The sequence below is a fragment of the Schistocerca piceifrons genome, chromosome 6 (assembly GCF_021461385.2).
Source record: "Schistocerca piceifrons isolate TAMUIC-IGC-003096 chromosome 6, iqSchPice1.1, whole genome shotgun sequence".
Taxonomy (NCBI): domain Eukaryota; kingdom Metazoa; phylum Arthropoda; class Insecta; order Orthoptera; family Acrididae; genus Schistocerca; species Schistocerca piceifrons.
Window position 1 is genome coordinate 459683762 of NC_060143.1, and position 21051 is coordinate 459704812.

General features: G+C 43.1%; 1 protein-coding gene across 1 annotated transcript in view; it reads left to right on the forward strand.

Annotated features, from left to right (window-relative positions):
- The window catches only part of LOC124803379 (protein O-mannosyl-transferase TMTC2-like), a 118879-nt gene that overhangs the window by 25380 nt on the left and 72448 nt on the right, over positions 1–21051 (forward strand). Inside the window, exon 2 of the mRNA XM_047264564.1 lies at positions 9468–9640. Within this exon, the coding sequence (XP_047120520.1) occupies positions 9468–9640 (173 nt within the window). The remainder of the gene's footprint in view (positions 1–9467; positions 9641–21051) is intronic.

A 21051-nucleotide genomic window follows, 5' to 3' on the forward strand; every position in this document is an offset into this window, starting at 1 on the left:
CCTGCCACCGAACTTCACTAATTCCCACTATATCTAACTTTAACCTATCCATTTCTTTTTTTAAATTTTCTAACCTACCAGCCCGATTAAGGGATCTGACATTTCACGCTCCGATCATCATCGGATCAAAATCTATGTCCTTTTTCCAGACTTACTATTTTTTTTTCAGCAGTTTACTATCTCCGTGATATTATATATTACATCAGACACTCAATATGGCACGAGGAAGCACGAGTGTGTTTCAGTGGCACTGTTCCCTGCTTGCTTCACACGTTCGTGCCACACCGAGCCTTCTCGCTGTGAGCATTCTCTACCAGAGGGTAGACATAGATGGCGCTCAGGTAGCTATGCCACTGTACTATCTGTCGGTGGACGACGATGAAACCATTACCAGTAAATTTACTGTCATTTGCCACCATCGGATCAAATTCGATGTCCTCTTTCCAATCGTACTAATTTTTAGGCAGTATACTATCTCCGTGATCGTATATAATATGTGAGACACATAATACGGCAAGAGGTCCCCAATTTTTATTTGTTATTGTTATTATCACTGAAACATTCCTTTCGTCTGCACGTCGGTGCTTCATAGGTGACGCAAGAAATCACATTCACGGCCGCAGAATGCACATACCTTTGATACTTTTGTGCAACGCCACATCCAGCTAGTTGATCGTTCCAAGCCTTGCTTTGACGACTCTGTTTCACCGAACGAGTCCCTGCACACTAACCTCAACACTCGGACAGAAAAACCACGGTATTGGCTAAGCAGAAATTCACGGCCGCGCACGCTGTTCGCATTCTCTCAGTCTCCCGCACTGCACCGAGAAACTTGGTTGATAATTGAGAATACACCACAAAAACACCACAGTAGAATGCAGACAACTTCTGTACCACGGAATGGCTACCTGTCGATTCCTCGATTTCGCGAGTTCCAAACCTTTCAGCCAATTAGAATTTCAAGCGGATTGCAGGCATTTTCACTGGCGTTTTCTGATCCCACATTTATCTATTCTGTAAGGCACTGTATATGTGTCAGGAGCTGTAAGATTCCCTTCGCAATGAGTATTACAAACACCGGACATCAAGGGCAAAATACTCGCCCTTAAAATGCACACAGTCGGCTCCGACCACCAACTATCGACAAGGATAAGTGAAAAACTGGCCTATCATCTTCATGCCGAACAAGAATCCTCTTCCGTTGCAGCCAGAAACTGGCTGAGGGGACTACAAAAGCTAGAAGTACTTTCACACATAATTAGCCTTTTAAAGCTTTGTTACGTTATTATTATTATTATTATTATTATTATTATCATCATTATTATCATTTTTATTCACAACAGCGATTACATTGTTCAGTGCTGTCAAGTGTACAGAAATGGTATCTTCAGTTTGTTAGTCAGCAGTTAGCTTGCTAGCTTTCCTTCAAAAGAGACGCGTGGCTGTCCTTCATCCTTGGATCCTAGACAGAGTGCCCTTAAACTTACGTCATATTTATTTCGAGGCCATTACTACTACTGCTACTATTAGCCGTATGTCTATTATTATTAATATTATTATGTCAGCCCTCGGTAGCTGAGTGGTCAGCACGACAGAATGCCAATTGTAATGGCCTGGGTTTGATTCCCAGCTGGGTCGGAGATTTTCTCCGCTCAGGGAGTGGGTGTTGTGTCGTTATCATCATCATTTCATCCCCATCGACGCGGAAGTCGCCGTAGTGGCGCCAGATCGGAAGACCTGCACCCGGCGAAAGGTCTACCCGACGGTAGGCCCTAGCCTCATGACATTCTTATTTTTTAATATTATTATTAATGTTATTGTTGTTATTATTTCATTGGACTAAGCAAAGCACAACAGAGACCATCTCGTTTTTTTTTTTTTTTTATTTTACTTTCTTTGTCACCATGTTGAAAATGGGCTGATTTATTGTCCTCAGACAGACTGGCTCCAGTATTCTTGAATTTTCTGCCTGTCCATTGACGAATTTATGTCCAAATTTTCTCTTTCTTTGGTACTGGATGCTTTATTGTACCTACCTTTTTCCAGGCCTAATCTCACAGCTTTGTTCCTTTTCCTTTGCTGAATTTAAGCTGTATTGCGAGATTCGTCGAACTTGTCTACTAAATGCGGTTATTTACAGTCTTAATACAGCCACAGAATTTTTGAATGTGTTTCCTTTTTAAATCGAAATAAATACTGTTGTTGCTGTACTCAAACTCAATCCGACACCTGTTTAGAGCCGGCCGAAGTGGCCGTGCGGTTAAAGGCGCTGCAGTCTGGAACCGCAAGACCACTACGGTCGCAGGTTCGAATCCTGCCTCGGGCATGGATGTTTGTGATGTCCTTAGGTTAGTTAGGTATAACTAGTTCTAAGTTCTAGGGGACTAATGACCTCAGCAGTTGAGTCCCATAGTGCTCAGAGCCATTTTTTTGAACCTGTTTCGATGCAGCTCTGTGCTAGCCTGTCCTATGCAAGCGTCTTCATCTCTGCAACGTACATCTACGTGGACTCGCTTACTATAGTTGAGCTTTGGTCTGCCTCTGCAGTTTTAGCCCGTCACCACGTCCTGACCAAACTTTCATCCGTTTCTAAACTGAACCATCCCTGTAGCCTCAGGATATGTCTCATCAATCAGCCCCATCTTTTAATCATGTTGTGCCGTTAGTCCTTGTTCCCTCGTTTACATCTATTGTCTCTTCGTTAGTTACCAGATCTATCCATCCAATCTTGAGCATTCCGCTGCAGCACCAAATTTCAAAAACTCATATTCTCTTTTTGGGTGTACTGTTAGTCGACCAAGTTTAACTTCCATACCTTGCTTCGCTTTACACATATACCTTCAAAACCGGCTTTTGATGGTGTGCTACTGAGTTTCCTTATTTCATCCTGCACTGTATATTTTTATACATAAAATAATTTTGTGAGCACATTTGCGCACCTCATCATAAAACAGTATCAGTCATTTCAGTAGAAAAAAAGAAACATCTGATGAATTAAATAACAGGTACAGCCTTCAGCTAGCTGAAATGATTCGTAGCCTATAGCTCCTATCTGAATGAGGTTATTAAAAAAAAGAGAATAAAAATCAAACTTTAAGTAGCAGTATAAATTAGTGGATCTTGCTTCAAAACAATAAATGATGTATACTTCCGGATCACTGGTGCTGGCATGACCAGCCAACTGGTGCCTTTGAATGCTAGTAACAAGGAGGCACTATAATAAATAATGGATTGCTATAATAGATAGAAAGAAACAGAATACGAACGGAAGTCTTACTGAGGACAATTTGTGAGATGCGCAACATACTTGTCTTAAACTTTAAACATTTTAAAATTAGAGCATAATATAAACAAATAGCTATGGTTAATGATATGAAACTACAGTATATTCTGCTTTGGTGTTCTCGAAATGAACATATGTTAAGAAAAAAAAAACATAAGATAAATTTAGGAAAAGAATTTCACAGCTGTTCCCTGCTTGCTTCACACGTTCGTATCACACCGAGCCACACAAAAGCAGAGTATTCATTCCCTGTTACATAACTCAGACAAATTCCAGTACGTGTTACCAGAATAAACGACACTGATGAACACAGTACAAAATGACCACCATGAGAAGAAGCAATAGTTTAAGTTTGGGAAGCAGCAATAGTTTAAGTTCAAAGCCAATCTGCAGTGAGATGCGAATGTTTAACATGAGGTTCTTACCAAGACAATTTTCCCATGTGAGCGTCCTAGGACCACGATTTCATAGCGTCGGTTTCGTGTGCTACTGTTAATGCACTCTGTCTCACTTCGTTCTTAAGGCGATTTATAGGTTAAATTCAACAGTCGAGATCGCAATAACATTTGTTTATTATTGCCGGTTTCGGGCCCTGCAAGAGTAGGAACAGCAAAGTAACATACGGTACTTCGACATATGGCGTTAAAAGAAAATAGAGAAGAGCTGTAGCCTTTACCCCTATGGCTGGTGTTGGTGGCTCCTCGGCTTTTCACGTGATACTAGGATCGCACACAATGATTAATGGCTACGGAACCACGGGTTAAATAGTGTGCAACCCTCACCACACGCTCATCTTTGCGGAATGAAGTCGTCCGCTTGATGGGCGTCCGGATTGTCCGTTTCCCATATTTTGCAGTTCTGTGTATTGACGTGTCCCTGCAGATGTAAACGGATTTCGCTTGTCCACAGAATCTTCTACGCCCATTCATCGACAATATCCCTACGAGCATGAAATCACACAGCGAACATTTGCCTTACTGGCAGGTTAGGAGGAAACAAATGCTCAACACGAATGATTTTGTATAGATAGCAATGCAGGATGCTTCGTAGGATTTTTCGCACCGTGATCGAGGGAATATCCAACGTTCCCCGTGCACTGCGTATTTGGACACAATGGCTCACCCCTTCTGCAGTGCTGTGGCCATTTCTTCGACACGCGTTGCACCAACTGCTTTCGTCCCTTAGTCATATTGCACTTCAAAAGAACCTGTCTTTTAGAATTTTTTAATCATTTTCTCCACATCCTTAGCAGACAATGTTTCTCCACATCCTTAGCAGACAATGGACCAGTGGTTTTTTTCACACCTTTGGCATCTGGAACCTCTATAAGACTACTGGCGCGTAGTGACCGTTCTCGTAACAGAGCTTTACCAGATGTACTCGATCCTTCAAGCAGACAGTCATATTGGGCGTCTCGCACGCAAACTGATGGACAGTCGCGTGCCGCTTGTCTTCTGGTGTGCATGTTCTGACAATTTCAGCGTCATCTATATGTCAAACATTAACGGATTTTTCCATGACGGTTTTCCAAGCGTCAACAATATGTCGTTCAAATTTGCTGTTATTTTGAACAGTGGTTCTCTTTCTACAGCGTTTTGAAACTGGTACTTCAGGTTTGGACGCCCTGTCTCTCAAGGAAAAAATGGATGTAAAACAGTACAGGACGCTAGTCAAAGTCACGCCTGTTCCCTATTTCTTGACCAAAAATGGCTCTGAGCACTATGGGACTTAACTTCTGAGGTCATCAGTCCCCTAGAACTTAGAACTACTTAAACCTAACTAACCTAAGGACACGACACACATCCATGCCCGAGGCAGGATTCGTACCTGCGACCGCAGCGGTCGCGCGGCTCCAGACTGTAGCGCCTAGAACCGCTCGGCCACTCTGGCCGGCTTTTCTTGACCCTCGAGGACAATCTTCTGCATCTTACTTTCGAGATACGACGTAAACGATTGTTGACATTTCTCTCTGATCCCATGTCGTCCAACTTATGCAAAAGTACTTCGTTCTCCACACAATCAAGTGCTTCTGTTAAATCACAGAAATTAGTTACTGTCCTCAACTTATAGCTTATCCTTCACAGTGTCTCACAAACAGAAGAATAAACAGAATTTTCTTTGGGAACCCTTTCCCGAAACCAAACGACCGTTTCTGACAGCAAATAATGTACACTAAGATGTGTTGGAGCTTGCCCACGCTTCACTTACAGGGCGCCTAAGGGATGCAACGTTCTCGGAATGCTATACAACAGTTCAAGCAAATAACATTAGTAGTTTTATTTCTATGAAGCAGAACTGACAATACTTCGAAGTTACATCGGTGTTGCAAGCGACATGCAAACAGTAACAGTCTCGAATAAAATGTTCTCGGGTTTCCAACCGTGTCAATTGCTTAAAAGTACACGACCTTTCGGCCAAGCACTCCTTGGCCATTGTCAAGTGGTATGACTGCCAGTGGGCTGTTGGTGCGCCCTTATATACGCTAGCTGCCGGCTGTGACGTCACTGGTGCCCGTGACATTGCCATATATGGGCATGTTTTGAGTTGGCGCTCGATGTGCCGTCCTCAACCGCGCGACCGCTGGATCCCACGCAGTGCAGAGTTCCAAGCCACCGTCTCTATTTAGGGTGTTTGCGGTAGCTTTTATTTCAATTGCTTCCTTTATTAAACTGTCCCAGAAACCGTTAGTGCCAGCCACGACAGGGGTATCGTCAAATTTTATGTGGTGATTTACCGCAAACACCCTAAATAGAGACGGTGGCTTGCAGCTCAGCGCTGCGTGGGATCCTGATATCGCGCTGTTGAGGAGGGCACATCGAATGCCAACTCAAAACATGCCCATATATGGCAATGTCACGGGCACCAGTGACGTCACAGCCAGCAGCTAGCGTATATAAGGGCGCACCAGCAGCCCACTGGCAGTCATACCACTTGCCAATGGCCAAGGAGTGCTTGGCCGAAAGCTCGTGTAGTTTTAAGCAATTGACGCGATTGGAAACCCGAGAACATTTTCATCTATGTTATCGCCGCGAGACACTGCATTCACACAGTAATAGTCTTCGCTATATACGAAGTCCAAGTAAGCACTTGGTACAGATTACTACAATCTGTTCTGCGAGTGCTGGCCTGTAACTGTCCACTGATGTCCGCATACTGGCCGATCTGAGCGGCAGAGGCTGGCAGAAGCGGTGCTTATGTTCACTTCTTGCACAGGGCGCTCCCGGGGCGGCGCGGTCCTTGTCAGCGGGCTATTGGCTGACGTTTCCGCACCTCCTTCTCTCGTCTTTCGTTCGTCGTCTTCGTTCCGACGCTTGTGGTTTCGCCAGAACAAGATGTGTGACTAGTGTCCTACACAAAGGTTTCTCAAAAACTTCTGAAAACACAGGTAGCAAAGAAATTGCCCGGTAATTGTCTATATTCTCCATGTCGCCGTTTTTATAAAGTGATGTCACTAAAGAGTGTTTCAGACTGTCAGCAAACTGACCTCACCTGAGAGACACATTGCACAGCTGACTAAATGTCTTTTATAAGTCTGAAGGCTGTTTCAATTTTCTCTACACTTTTGAGTGCCAGATTACTGTTAAGTATGTACTTCTTTTTAACCAAATTATATCTGAAACCCCAGTCCTTCCGCTCTGTCTTTGATATTTTGTTTTTGAACTGTGTGAATGGAGTGTCACAGAATCGCAAGGTAGTCTGCAAATCAACGGCAGACTCTCCTAGTATCAATTCTTACTATTTTAGTTTTTAATTTAGTCTAAAAATAAGTATCCGAAAGGTAGCACAAAATTATGATGAGTCCATCACTCTGTCCAATTAGAGATTTAATTTCAAAATTTTGTAAGTTGTACCCCATGTCCTTTATTTTGGATTTTGTTGATTTGAGCGCCTCTTTAATTATTGCAACATTGGATTATAACATTGCATCCACACTGAAATCATTGTATTAAGACCAAAACCTCGAACTGGACTACGGTTGGAATGAAAATCATCCGTATAACTTTCTAAGAGGCCATCTTAAAATTCGACTGGGACGGTTTAGAAAAACCGAGAAAAAGTGCTTGTAAGAACAGGAACGAATCTGAAAACACCCCTCCTCTAAATTGTTAAGTCCCCCTGCTCAGTTCAGCTGTGTCGTAAGTGCTACTTATGAAGTGACTGTAATAAATCGTTAAAAAATTCTTTCTGTCCTTTATGATCCTGGCGTTCAAAAATGCGTAGAATCTGAATCAACGGAGATTTATTTATGCTATTAGTCATTTGAAAGTTGCCCTGCATGTCTGAAACTGGAACCTACAAAAAGTTTTTATAAATGCCGTGTGTGGCGTAACAAATCGCACTTCATCAACATTGATAGTGACGGACACACCATTGTGTTTTTGTTGAAAGAATTATTTACATTTACCTGATCAGTGAGAACTTTTGAAGCACAGATCTCTATCAGAGTTGTAGTTACCCACATCATCCTTAGACTTGTACAAATCGTCCCTGAAAAGCATTTCCCTGGCAGGAACACTGCACTCGTTCCTATCACTGGCAGCCATGTTTTTGTCACTTAGCACTGTTTACACGTTGTCAAACACTATCTCTTGTGTTGCGGCGGAACTAACACCCCGTTAATAGGCGAGGGGCCGCATTATGTTCGGCATCTTCCTCGGACGGTATGACACGTGGCGTATTAGTTTTAACTGAGCATGAAATATACAAATTAGATACGACCTTTGAAAGAATGCCTACAAAATCGTTACTCAATTTAAAACTTCTCACTGGTGTGCCAGCACTATTTGGTCACAGAGCTGTGCAACTGACACTTCAGAAAGTAACTGAACAATTCAGTTGCTAGTGGTCATTGTCAGTACCGCAGTCTGCTATCGCGGTCAGTACAAGATGTAGATATTGATCCTGAAATGGTGGTTCCTTCCCTGAAGGGGCATGGCTCTATTCATTGGGGTACGTGAACTTGCAGAATAATTGACGCTAAAAATGTTGTCAGCTACATTAAGAACTTCTACGTGAGGAGGAAACAGGATTTTTGTCTGAATCTGTGCTATACGAATTACATTATTTCGTGTTCAGTAAGTTGTTCATTTATGTCACCTTTTTTGTTAGTTTATGGTACGTATAGTTATTTTTTCGATTTACTTTTGCTAAATTGGCATGTTGGTAGTGGTAAACCTTAAACTACACAATTACAAGACGTAAAGGTAATTACTAAAACTAAGCTTGTCTCATCATTGCGATGAAGATATACCAGTTGTACTGCTGTCTATATGGCTTTCATTGTGTAGGTCACAATGAGCTCATTTCGGCATACTCCCATCGTCAGGTGCTCTTGCGTGTAATATTGATGTTACCATATACTATCTTTGTTGGAATTTGTATTTGAATTTAAACGTTAGTACAGTTTGATACAGACTAGTCAATTTTTTGTGTGCTATTTTCCCTGTTGACAGTTTGGATGACAGTGAATAAGAGATGTTTTGCCCTGAGGCTCGGAAGAACAAAATTTATGCTTGTGTCAATTTGTTAAGTATTATGGAAATTTGAGAGAGAGGGGAAAAAAAGAAGTCTACACACGATGGCAAATTGGCCCCGAGCAAGTGAAAGAAATTCTGTGTTTCTAGTCGTTAGAGAAACAGCTAGTTGCGGACAGGGTGACCCAGTTACGGAGTGATGACTTCTGAGCGAATATTGTCGGCGGCAATGGACGTTGGTGATAGGCCAGGAGATCGAAGCTGGAAGTTGTGATAAGTAAATATAGGTTTTGTGTGCCGTGGTCACATGTCACTGTTAAGTTTTTTCGTTTAACATGTGGTAGGACCTTGCCTGATTATTCTTATTCTGCGGCCGCCTTAATGCACAATTTCTTCGTAACATAGCCAAGCACTTGATAACAAAGATGGAACACATAAACAATAATTTCGAATTTTTTTCGAATCTGAAGCAATGAGTTAACCGAAAATTTTACATGGAAGGACTCAGTTACGAAACACTTCGTTCTCTCGTTTTCCAGCCTAGCTGTTTAAAGTTTTAGTACCGTGGTCGTTACACAACGTGATTGTTCGGTAAGTAATATACTAACAAAAGAAGCGTGAAACTTGAAAAGTATTGATGAAATATCCCATAGAGGAACCTCGTACTGCAGAACTTATAAGTAGGTGATACGCTGACTTTGACCTTACAGCTTGTAACAGCGGAGCGTGTTGCTGTTCGCAGGCGCTGTACAACCTGCTGGGGGAGACGCTGGTGCGCATGCGCCACTACGAGCAGGCGGAGCAGTGGTTCCGGGCTGCGCTGCAGGCCGAACCGCAGCACGTGCCCGCACACGTCACCTACGGCAGTCTGCTCGCTATGAACGTGAGTATTGTACACGGCTTACTAGGAAACGAATAAATGAAGTGCAGGTGTCCAGGAGCACATTTAGAATAAGCCGAACATGACACTGATATCAACGTCTCCCGTGGGCCAGTGGACCTTCGGAAATTGCAGAAACAGCAGCTAAATATTTGACTAGTAATATTCGAAGTTGTCTCTTCAGGTCCTTGCCGATCCACACCATCGGAAATCACGACATATTTGTAAATAAATAGCTAAACAGTTGTGATACGGAAGAATATGAATTTATTTTCTTTTTGGTTCTGTCCAACCACATTATTCGGAAATCGCAAAATATTAGGAAAAACAGCACAACTAGCAAGAATAGAATGACATTGCTGATCGTTTCAGTCGCAGCAATTTATTCCCTCGTTTTCTAATTAAAATAAAGTACAAGTATTAAATTCCTAACAAAGCCACAGAAAGTGTTAAAAAATTTAAGACGAAGAAAAAATTAGCATAAAGCAGGATGCAAACCTACTTCCTTCAACTCCGTAATCCCCATGTTTAACCACTTCATTGTGCCAAAGACATTCAACTTTCACTCGCTCTTCTTAATATCCCTTGCAGCCTTTAACCATCGACGCCTCATTAACCGGCATTTAATTATAAGAAATTGCAACAATGGTGGCGTGTTTATTATAAATCTTCAATGTAGCATAATCTTGAAACGGCATACTGCAAGTTGTAACACAAAAACAGAGAAATATGATGAAATTAATATAGCGTCAGTCGCATCGATTGACATATCACTTTGACGTCACTTTTTCTAAGCTCATCGCGTCACTAGGATATCCCACACTACACCACCTACGGTGTTGTGTCAGAAATATTGGCCCCAAGCACACGCTTCCACCCTGGACACACTATACTAAAAATTACTTGGTTCTCAATAAAATACGGCAACGTTTCATACATTTTGTGTTTTAGTGTAAAAAAAATCGTTCAACACAAAACGATTTCGCTTCTTAGACAAATAGATTTACGGTCCTTACTTTCTCTACGTGCAAGTTATTCATGTTTATGTTCTTATTTTTTTTAAACGAATTAAGTACTTTCAATACGTTATTCTTGTGTCAGACAATCATTATGTTTACATAGAGGCTAATAAAATTGGATTTCTTAAAAGAACTCTCAATACTGATTCTGGATGGTCACGCAAATCTCCAACTCCTGTTCTGGAAATGCGGTTCTAGGTGCAGAAACTCCTCTAAAGGTGGAAGAATCAGCAGTGATGAAAGGTGATGAAAGGCATGAGGTGCAGAAGGCAATGGAAACCGTTGTGTACCTGCGGGACATATGGGCTGTAACTGAAAGATAGTCATGATGATCTCTCCATTGACAAAAGATTCGGAAATAGTCCCCCATTCGGATCTCTGGGAGGGGACAGGCAAGGAGGAGGTGACTATCAGAACAAGATTGAATAAGCAACAAAAAGGATAACGTACTACGTATCGGGCCGTGGAATGCCAGAAGCCTGAACGCGGTAAGGAAGCTAGAAAATCAAAAAAGGGAAATGCAAAGGCTCAGTCTAGATATAGTACGGGTCAGTGAAGCGACATGGAGAGAAGACAAGGATTTCTGGACAGTATAGGGTAATATCAACAGCAGAAGAAAATGGTAATGGCCTAGGATTCGTTATGAATAGGAAACTAGAGGAGAGAGTGTGTTACTGTGGACAGTTCAGTGATAGGGTTGTTCTTATCAGAATCGACAGCAAACCAATACCGACAACTATGGATCATCTATACATGCCGACGTCGCAAGCTGAAAGTGAAGAGATAGAGGAGGTGTATGAGGATACTGAAAGGGCAAAACAGTACGTAATGGGAGATGAAAATGTAATAGTCGTGTGGGCTGGAATGCAGTAATAGGGGAAGGAGGAGAATAAAAAGTTACAGGAGAATATGAGCTTCGGACAAGGAATGAGAGAGGTGAACGACTAATTGAGTTCTGTAATAAATTTCAGTTACTAATAGCGAATACTCTGTTCAAGAATCACAAGAGGAGGAGTTGTACTTGGAAAAGGCCTGGGGTTAAGGAAAGATTTCAGTTAGATTACATCAAGGTGAAATGGAGATTTCCGAATCAGATACTGGATTGTAAGACGTACTCAGGAGCAGGTATAGCCTCAGATCATAATGTAGTTGTGATGAAGAGTAGGCTGAAGTTTAACAGAGTAGTCAGGAAGAATCAGTACTCAAAGAAGTAGGATACGGAAGTACTAAGGAATGAAGAGGTTCTCTAAGGCTATAGACACTGTTACAAAGAATAGGTCAGTAGTACAGTTGAAGAGTAATGGACCTCTCTAAAAACGGCAGTCACAGGAGATGGGAAGAAAAACGTTGGTACAAAGAAGGTAACTGCGAAGGAATTATGAGTACCAGCTGATCGATGAAATAAGTTCAATAATATTCAGGGAAATTCAAGAATACAGAAATACGAGTCGCTGAGGAACGAAAAAAAATATTAAATGCAGGAAAGCTAACACGAAATGTCTGCAGAAAAAATTTTGAAGAAATCAAAAAGCAAATGTCTGTCGGAAGGACTGACTTGGCATATAGGAAAGTCGAAACAACCTTCGATGAAATTAAAAGCAAGGGCGGTAATATTAAGATGGAATTCCACTGTTCAAAGCAGAGGAGAGAGCGGATAGATGGGAAGAGTACACTGCAATCCCCTGTGAGGGGGAAGATATGTGTGATGTGATAGAAGAAGAAACAGGAGGCAATCACAGGTGATTCAGTACTAGAACCAGAATTTAAAGAGCCTAAGATAAAATGAGGCAGATGGGATGGATAATATTCCATCAGAATTTCTAAAATGATTGTGGGAAGTGGCAACAAAACTATTCAGTTTGGTGTGCAGAATTGCGAAAAACCATCTGACTTTCGGATAAATATCATCAACACAATTCAGAAGAATGCAATAGCTGACAAGTACGAGAATTATTGTACATTTAGTTTAACAGCTCACGCATCCAAGTTTTTGGCAAGAATAATATATAGAAGAATGGAAAAGAAAATGGAGGATGTGTTAGATGACGATCTGTTTCGCTTTAGGAATGGTAAAGGCACCACGCAACCCGTTCTCACGTTTCAGTTGATAATGGCAGCAAGGCAAAGACAAAGAAAAATCAGGACACGTTCATAGGTTCTGTCGACCTAGAAAAAGCGTTCAGCAGTGTCAAATGGTACAAGATGTTCGAAACTCTGTAGAACATAGGGTTAAGCCATAAGGAAAGGCCGGTAAGAGCCAAGCGGAAAAAAATCAGATGGAAGACAAAGAAAAATAGCTCAGATTAAAAAGGGTGTACGTCAGGGTTGCAGTCGTTTGCCCCTACTGTTCAATCTATACATCGAAGAAGGAGTGATGGACAAGAGAGAGTGGTTCAAGAGTGGAATTATTATTTAAGGTGAAAGGAAATCAGTAATATAATTCTCTGATAACATTGCTATCCTGAGAGAAAGTGAAGAAGAATTTCGTGATATGCTGAATGGAACGAACAATCTAATGAGTGCAGAATATGATTTGAGAGGACATCGAAGAAAGACGAAAGTAATGAGAAGTAGCAGAAATAAGACAGCGAGAAACATTCCATCAAAATTGATGGTCACGAAGTACACTAATGGCAATTAAAATGGCTACACCAAGAAGAAATGCAGATGATAAACGGGTATTCATTGGACAAATATATTATACTAGAACTGACATGTGAACATATTTTCAGGCAATTTGGTTACATAGATCCTGAGAAATCAGTACGAAGAATAACCATCTCTGCTGGGCATTAAGTCAAACAGAGCTTGGATGGCGTGTACAGGTACAGTTGCCCACGCAGCTTTAACACGATACCACAGTTCATCAGGAGTAGTGACTGGCGTATTGTGCCGAGCCAGTTGCTCGGACACCATAGACCAGACGTTTTCAGTTGGTGAGAGATCTGAAGAATTTGCTGGCCGGGCAGCAGTTGAACATTTTCTGGATCCAGAAAGGCCCGTACAGGACCTGCAACATGCGTTCGTGAATTATGCTGCTGAAATGTAGGGTTTCACAGGGATCGAATGAAGGGTACATCCACGGGTCGTAACACATCTGAAATGTAACCTCCACTGTTCAAAGTGCCGTCAATGCGAACAAGAGGTGACCGAGACGTGTAACCAATGACACCCCATACCATTACGCCGGGTGATATAAAACCTGGGAAAGACCGCTCGAGCCCTAGTAGCTACCGTAGTATTGCCCTCACTAGTTGCATAGGGAAGACCTTGGAGCGGATGGTCAACCGCCGCCTTGTCTGGATGTTAGAATCCCGGCAACTACTTAGTCGCTTTCAGTGTGGGTTCAGGAGGTTTCGTTCCACCTTCGATAACCTTGCCCTCCTGGAGGCGGCTATCCAACAAGCTTTCCTACGCCGTCATCACCTTATAGGTGTATTTTTCGACATCGAGCAGGCCTACGATACCACTTGGCGGCGTCTCATCCTGGAGCAGCTTCACGAATGGGGTTTTCGTGGTTGTCTTCCTCTTTTTATTCAGTCTTTCCTCTCGCCACGATATTTTAGATACCGAATTGGTGACGTCCTGTCTGATCGCTTTGAGCAGGAGAATAGTGTCCCTCAGGGTAGCGTTTTAAGTGTGACTCTGTTTGCCATCGCTATTAATAGCATTACGTCGATGGTGAAAAGTCCTGTCCAGTGTTCTTTGTTTGTGGATGATTTCTCTTTGTTCTGCTCTTCTTCAAGCCTTGCAACGACTACTCGTCAGTTGCAACTTACGATTAGGCGTTTGGATGACTGGGCGCTGAAGAGTGGATTTAAGTTTTCCACCGAGAAGTCTGTATGTGTTCTTTTTAACCGTTCTCGTTCGATTTTCACCTTTCCTGAGTTGCGCTTGAGGGACACTATTCTTTCTTTTAAAGACACGGTGAGATTTCTGGGTGTCATTTTTGACTCGAGGCTCACGTGGTTACCTCATCTTAAAGACCTGAAACGGCGGTCGCTTCAGGCTTTAAGCATTTTAAAATGTCTTAGCCACAGTACATGGGGAGCTGACAGGACTTGTCTGCTCCAGTTTTACAGGGCGTTTGTGTGATCTCGGCTCGATTATGGGTGCACGGTGTATGGGTCTGCGAGGCCTTCGTACTTAAAGATTTTGGACGTTGTCCACCATGAAGGGCTGCGGTTGGCCACTGGGGCATTCCGAACTAGCCCCATACCAAGCCTCTGTGCAGAGGCTGGTGAACCGCCACTTCATATGCGGCGACGGCTACTTACGGTACGCCAGGCGTATAAAACTTTGTCCACACCGTACACACCTGCATACCATAACGTTGCTCAGCCTCCTCTGGCACGGTTATTTCATAACCGGCAACGTGCGACGCAGCCCTATGGGATTCGCGCACAGGATTGCCTCGCTGCAATGTCTATGGCTGGTCTTCGTGTTTTACGTCGCGGTTGGAGCAGATCTCCACCTTGGCTCCTCCGGAGACCCAAACTTATTTTAGATTTGACTCGTTTTAAGAAGGATGGCACGCCAGATTTTACATTCCAGTCACTTTTTTTTAACATTTTAGATGTGCATCCCAGTTTCACTGTCGTTTACACTGATGGCTCCAAACAGGAGAATTTCCTTGGCTGTTCTGTGGTGTTCCCTGACCATGTTACCCGGATTCGCCTCCCTGCTGAATATACCGTTTTCACAGCGGAGCTCCACGCGATCCTGACGGCACTGGAGCAGATGCATCGAGTTCGGGGCGATCGCTTTCTTCTCTGCTCCGATTCTCTTAGTGCCTTACAATCGCTGCAGAACCTGTACCCGACTGAAGAGATGGTCCAGCTGATACATAGCCAACTGTACTTGCTCCAACAGCGGGGTCAAGAGGTATCCTTCTGCTGGGTGCCTGGTCATGTCGGCATCTGGGGCAATGAACAGGCTGATCGGGCTGCCAAGGAGGCCTGCAGAGAGCAGGATGTGGTCCAGTGTCCTATCCCCTTGCAGTCAGTCATCGCTGCACTCCACAGGAAGTGCATGGAGTTGTGGGAGGACGAATGGCTGGCGGTGACGGCCAATAAACTGCGGTCGGTAAAGTCAACCACTCGGCCATGGCGTTCCTCCTGTCGGTTGCTCAGGCGGGAAGAGGTGGCCCTCACACGTCTTCGGATCGGGCACTGTCCTCTGACGCATAGCTATTTATTACGGCGGGAGGATCCTCCGTTTTGTGATGCTTGTGGTGTGCACATCTCTGTCCGCCACATTTTAACAGACTGCATTTTATACCGTGATGCAAGGGCAGAAGCACAAGTTGATGGGGATCTGCCTTCTGTTTTAGCTAATGATGAGACGTGTGTGTCTAGGGTTTTTAAGTTTTGTGATGTGTCTGGACTCTGGCCTAAACTTTTAGGCTGGAGGTTTTAGTGTATTGCAGAGTGGCTGACACCTCCCTTTTTTTCCTTGCGGTCAGCCGGCCACTTCCATCTGCTACATTGTTTTAGCCCCCTCTCTCGTTTTCTTCCTGTGTTGTCCATGTTTTACTGCTGACGCCCTGCTTCATCCCACGCTTCGGTGTGGGTGAGCACATCTTTTCCGATGATTGTTTCCCGTGTTTTATGTTCCGTTTTATGTAAATATTCTGAGCTTTTTTTTTTTTTTTTTTTTTTTTTTTTTTTTTTTTTTTTTTTTTTTTTACACCCGTCTCACTATGATACTGAACGGGCGCTGAAGACCTTGTTGTTGTGCGCCCACAAAACCCCTCTACTACTACTACGCCGGGTGATACGCCAGTATGGCTATGACGGATACACGCTTGCAATGTGCGTTCACAGCGATGTCGCCAAACACGGATGCGACCATCATAACGCTGTAAACAGAACCTGGATTCATCCGAGAAAATGACGGTTTGCCATTCGTGCACCCAGGTTCGTCGTTGAGTACACCATCGCACGCGCTCCTGTCTGCGACGCAGCGTCAAATGTAACCGTAGCCATGGTCTCCGAGCTGATAGTCCACGCTGCTGCAAACGTCGTCAAACTGTTCGTGCAGATGGTTGTTGTCTTGCAAATGTCCTCATCTCTTGACTCAGGGGTCGAGACGTGGCAGCACGATCCGTTACAGCCATGCGGATAAATGCCTGTCATCTCGACTGCTAGTGATACGAGGTTGTTGGGTTCCAACACGGCGTTCCGTATTACCCTCCTGAACCCACCGATTCCATATTCTGCTAACAGTCATTGTATCTCGACCAACACGAGCAACAATGTAGCGACACGATAAACCGCAATCGCGATAGGCTACAATCCGACCTTTATCAAAGTCAGAAACGTGATGGTACGCATTTCTCCTTCTTATACGTGGCATCACAACAACGTTTCAGCAGGCAACGCCGAGCAACTGCTGTTTGTGTATGAGAAATCAGTTGGAAACTTTCCTCATGTCAGCACGTTGTACGGGTCGCCACCGGCTCCAACCTTGTGTGAATGCTCTGAAAAACTAATCATTTGCATATCACAGCATCGTCTTCCTGTCGGTTAAATTTCGCGTCTGTAGCACGTCATCTTCGTGGTGTAGCAATTTTAATGGCCAGTAGTGTAGATGAAGTTAAGTAATTCGACTACTTAGTCAGCAAAATAATCAATGACGGACAGAGTATGGAGGACATTAAAAGCAGACTAGCACTGGTAAAAAGGGCATTCATGACCAAAAGAAGTCTATTACTATCAAGCATAGGCCTTAATTTGAGGAAGAAATTTCTGGGAATGTGTGTTTAGAGCACAGCACTGTATAGTAGTGACTCATGGACTGTGTGAAAACCGGAACAGAAGAGGATCGTGCACTTTAGATGAGGTGCTACAGACAAATGTTGTAGACTGATAGGATAAGGAATGAAGACGTTCTGCACAGAAGATGAAAGGAATATATGGAAAAGGCTGACAGCAAGAAGCGATAGAACGATAGAACATCTCTTAAGACGCCAAAAGTTCTCTTCCATGGCGCTAGAGGGATCTCTAGAGGTTACAAATTGGAGAGGAAGACTTAGTTTAGAATACATCCAGGAAATAATTGATGGCAAAGGTTCCTAGTGCTACTCTGAGGTTGGCAATGGAGAGGAATTCGTGGCTGGCCGCATCAGACCAATCAGAGGACTGCTTACCAAAAAAAAATCGATTTTTAGCTCCCGTGTGGACGCAGAACCGTTTTCGAAATGAGCTGGCTTTTAAAAATTGTCGACTAATCTGGACGGAGCATTGTGCTGTGGGAGAAGTAAAAAATATTAAACTGATCATCAGTCTCCCTACCTCTAATATTTAAACGAAGAGAAGGTGCGATTGTGCTGACTGAATGAGAAACTGGAATAGCTGATTTCCAGACTCTATTTGTGTAAAAGCACTGACGAGCGGAAAATCGATGTTTGGTTGACCTGTACTCCGACTGAAATACTGAAGTTTCAACGCCTGGAATGGTAGTGGACAGCCGCCAGGCATTCGTAATTTTGTCACGAGCTCCACGTATTCGCTATTTTGCCAGTTTTGTCGGTACGTGCGGAGCCTTGCCTAGAGGGATTGGCTGCACGCGGACGGTACTACCCCCAAAAACTGCAATCTGTCGATCATGAAGTTATATTAATTACAGCACAGCAAAACAACTTCAGGCCTGAATACGACAGCGAGATGCTATTTCCAGAACTCTGTTTTCGTCTGAAGTGGTGTCACATGTAATAATAGTGAGAGATACGGTTTATCCCTGGGCCTCAGTATCGACGTTCATGATGTTTCGTGAGGAGTGGTAAAAGTCTTATGCGGTAGTATAAAATAATTTGAAAACAATTTTGTATAAGATGATTTCATATAAAATGATTTAGTCCACAAGGTGATGTTCATTAGCACCTCAAATGTCAATGTTACTTTAAACTGTGTTAGCGACGCAGTGTGTAGTTCTTCAGTGGTCATCTTGGAGTAGCGATCAAATCGTCTCTTGCGTTTGCGTCTCCTTTGTAAACTTCACCCCTGACAGGTAGCATTTTAAAGTGGACCTTCCTGACCAAGAAAGGTAACAGTTTCTACCGATCCATGATCCTAGAAACGTCAGGTTTAGGTGTGTCACATGAACACTATAATGTGCACCGTTCCTTTGATGCTGGAAGAATATATACTAACATGTAGCGAAAGAAACCTCCTCTAGTAATGCTGGAAGTTCGTTTTCGACGAAGTGTACATAGCGGGACCCTGTAACCTGTAAGACGTTGCGGTACCGCAAGACGCCCAATCAACTTATCGTCTGCGGTAACATACAACGCATTTTCCTATAAGCGTTCTTTAAACTGTGTCTTCACAAAGGAATGTGGGTTTTCGTAGGAATATCAATCGGTGTTCGAATAACGGGATAAATGAACCCATAGAAGCTGGGGTACCGACGCACGAAATGAAAACGTACCTCTGTACGTTACTGTTCAGCAACCAATGGAAATTATAGATGTGTCATATGGAATGTTTTATCCAAAGTAGTCAATACTACAGCTTGTAACATATTTAGTTGAGGTCAGAGTTGGTCGTGGGCTCACAAATGGCGTAAGTCAGCTGTATACAAGGCCCGCCCGCTGGCGGTTTTCTGTTTGTAAATACGAGGGTTGGAACTTTAATAGTGGCAACTATTTATTTTGAGCTCGTACAAAATAGATACGTGTTTCAAAGTTGTACTGACCTACAAAGTAGACACCAGCATTGAGTAGAACCCATTGCCAGCGATGTGAAAGTCGTAGGATACTCTCAGCAGTGCCAGTTGTGTTGACAGTCCGAGCGGCGCGGTCTATTGCCCGACGAATTTGTAGGAATTCTGAAGCGAATGCCGTGAAGTGTTTCCTTCAGTTTAGAAATCGAGTTGAACTTGCTAGGGCTTCACTCAGGGGAGTGCAGTAGGTGGTATACCACTTAGCAGCCCCATCAGTCAAACAAATCAGTAACGCCTTGCACTGTAGGTGCTTGAGCATTGTCCTGCAAAATGATAGTCAGGTCCTGCAGAAAGTGTCATAACTTCTGCCTCTGTGCTGTTCATTTTTGGAATACAACCTACGACAAGCTTAGAGACAGAAGTGTTGACACTTTCTGCAGGACCTGACCATCATTTTGCAGGACAATGCTCAAGCACCTACAGTGCAAGCTGTTACTCATTTGTTTGACTGAGGGGGCTGCTAAGTGCTATACCATCTGCTGCACTCCCCTGACTTAAGCCCTCGTGTGTTCAACTCGACTTCTAAACTGAAGGAAACACTTAACGGCATTCGCTTCAGAACTTCTACAAATTCGTCGGTCACTAGACCGCGCCGCTCTAACTGTCAACACAACTGGCACTGTTAGGAGCATCCTACGACTTCCACATCGCTGGCAACGGGTTATACACAATGCTGGTGGCTACGCTGAGGATCAGTAAAACTTTTAAACACGTATCTATTTTGTACGAGCTGTAATTAAATAGTAGCCACTATTAAAGTTCCAACCCTCGTACATCACTTGTCTGTCGTCCCATGAAGCCTGCCATTTGCGACAGTGTTCCATCACTGCTATTTTACAGTTTTTCTCTTTCGGTATTCGTTCTGGACTGATCTTGTACACTTATGGCGATCTTACTGTGTTATGGAATCTGGTGATGATGACGACGATTTTTGGGTGAGGGCGCTAAACAACAAGGTTATCAGCGTCCTATCATTTCAGTCACGACTAGAATTAAGTCGTCACGGACCACTCGTAACAGCCATTGTTTCAACGGCCTCCACAGCATGCAAGCCGAGTAAAACTTAACCTTGTGCTACCGAGGCCTAGTAGGACAGTAACGTTACCGCATGATTCTGGATGTAGCCAGAATCAAAACTGTTCAGTAAGTTTTCGAATTCAGTAATGAGTTTGTTGAAGACAGTGAATAGTTTGTTGAAATCGGTGAATTTTGTGGCAAACTATTTTCATATTTTTTGGGGCAAATGCAAATTTCTCTTTCACTTTAAATAAAGCAGGAGAAGCTGCAACGTGGCCTTTCGAGACTATTCTGGTATGATTAGTCACGTATAGTAACCTACTGTAATCTGTCTGTTAAATATTAATGTTTATATAAAACAGAGTTTAAATGTCTGTCCTTATTACTCGATGTAGCTGCATTTGTGAATGGAGTCTGAATGCAAGGAAAAATATTAATAGATTCTGCGACATGCAAACAACACTGACATCTGAAGTCCCTATCTTAAAAAGCAGTGTTATTCGGCCGAAGAACTGTGGTGCAATTCATGCAATAAAATCAGAATTTTGTTTCCGTAAAATGAGACTGAGTAGCGACAGAGTGCATTGATCCTTCCCAGATGTAAATTTTTAGGCAAATGATTCAATGAAATAATAGAGACCTACAATCATGCCC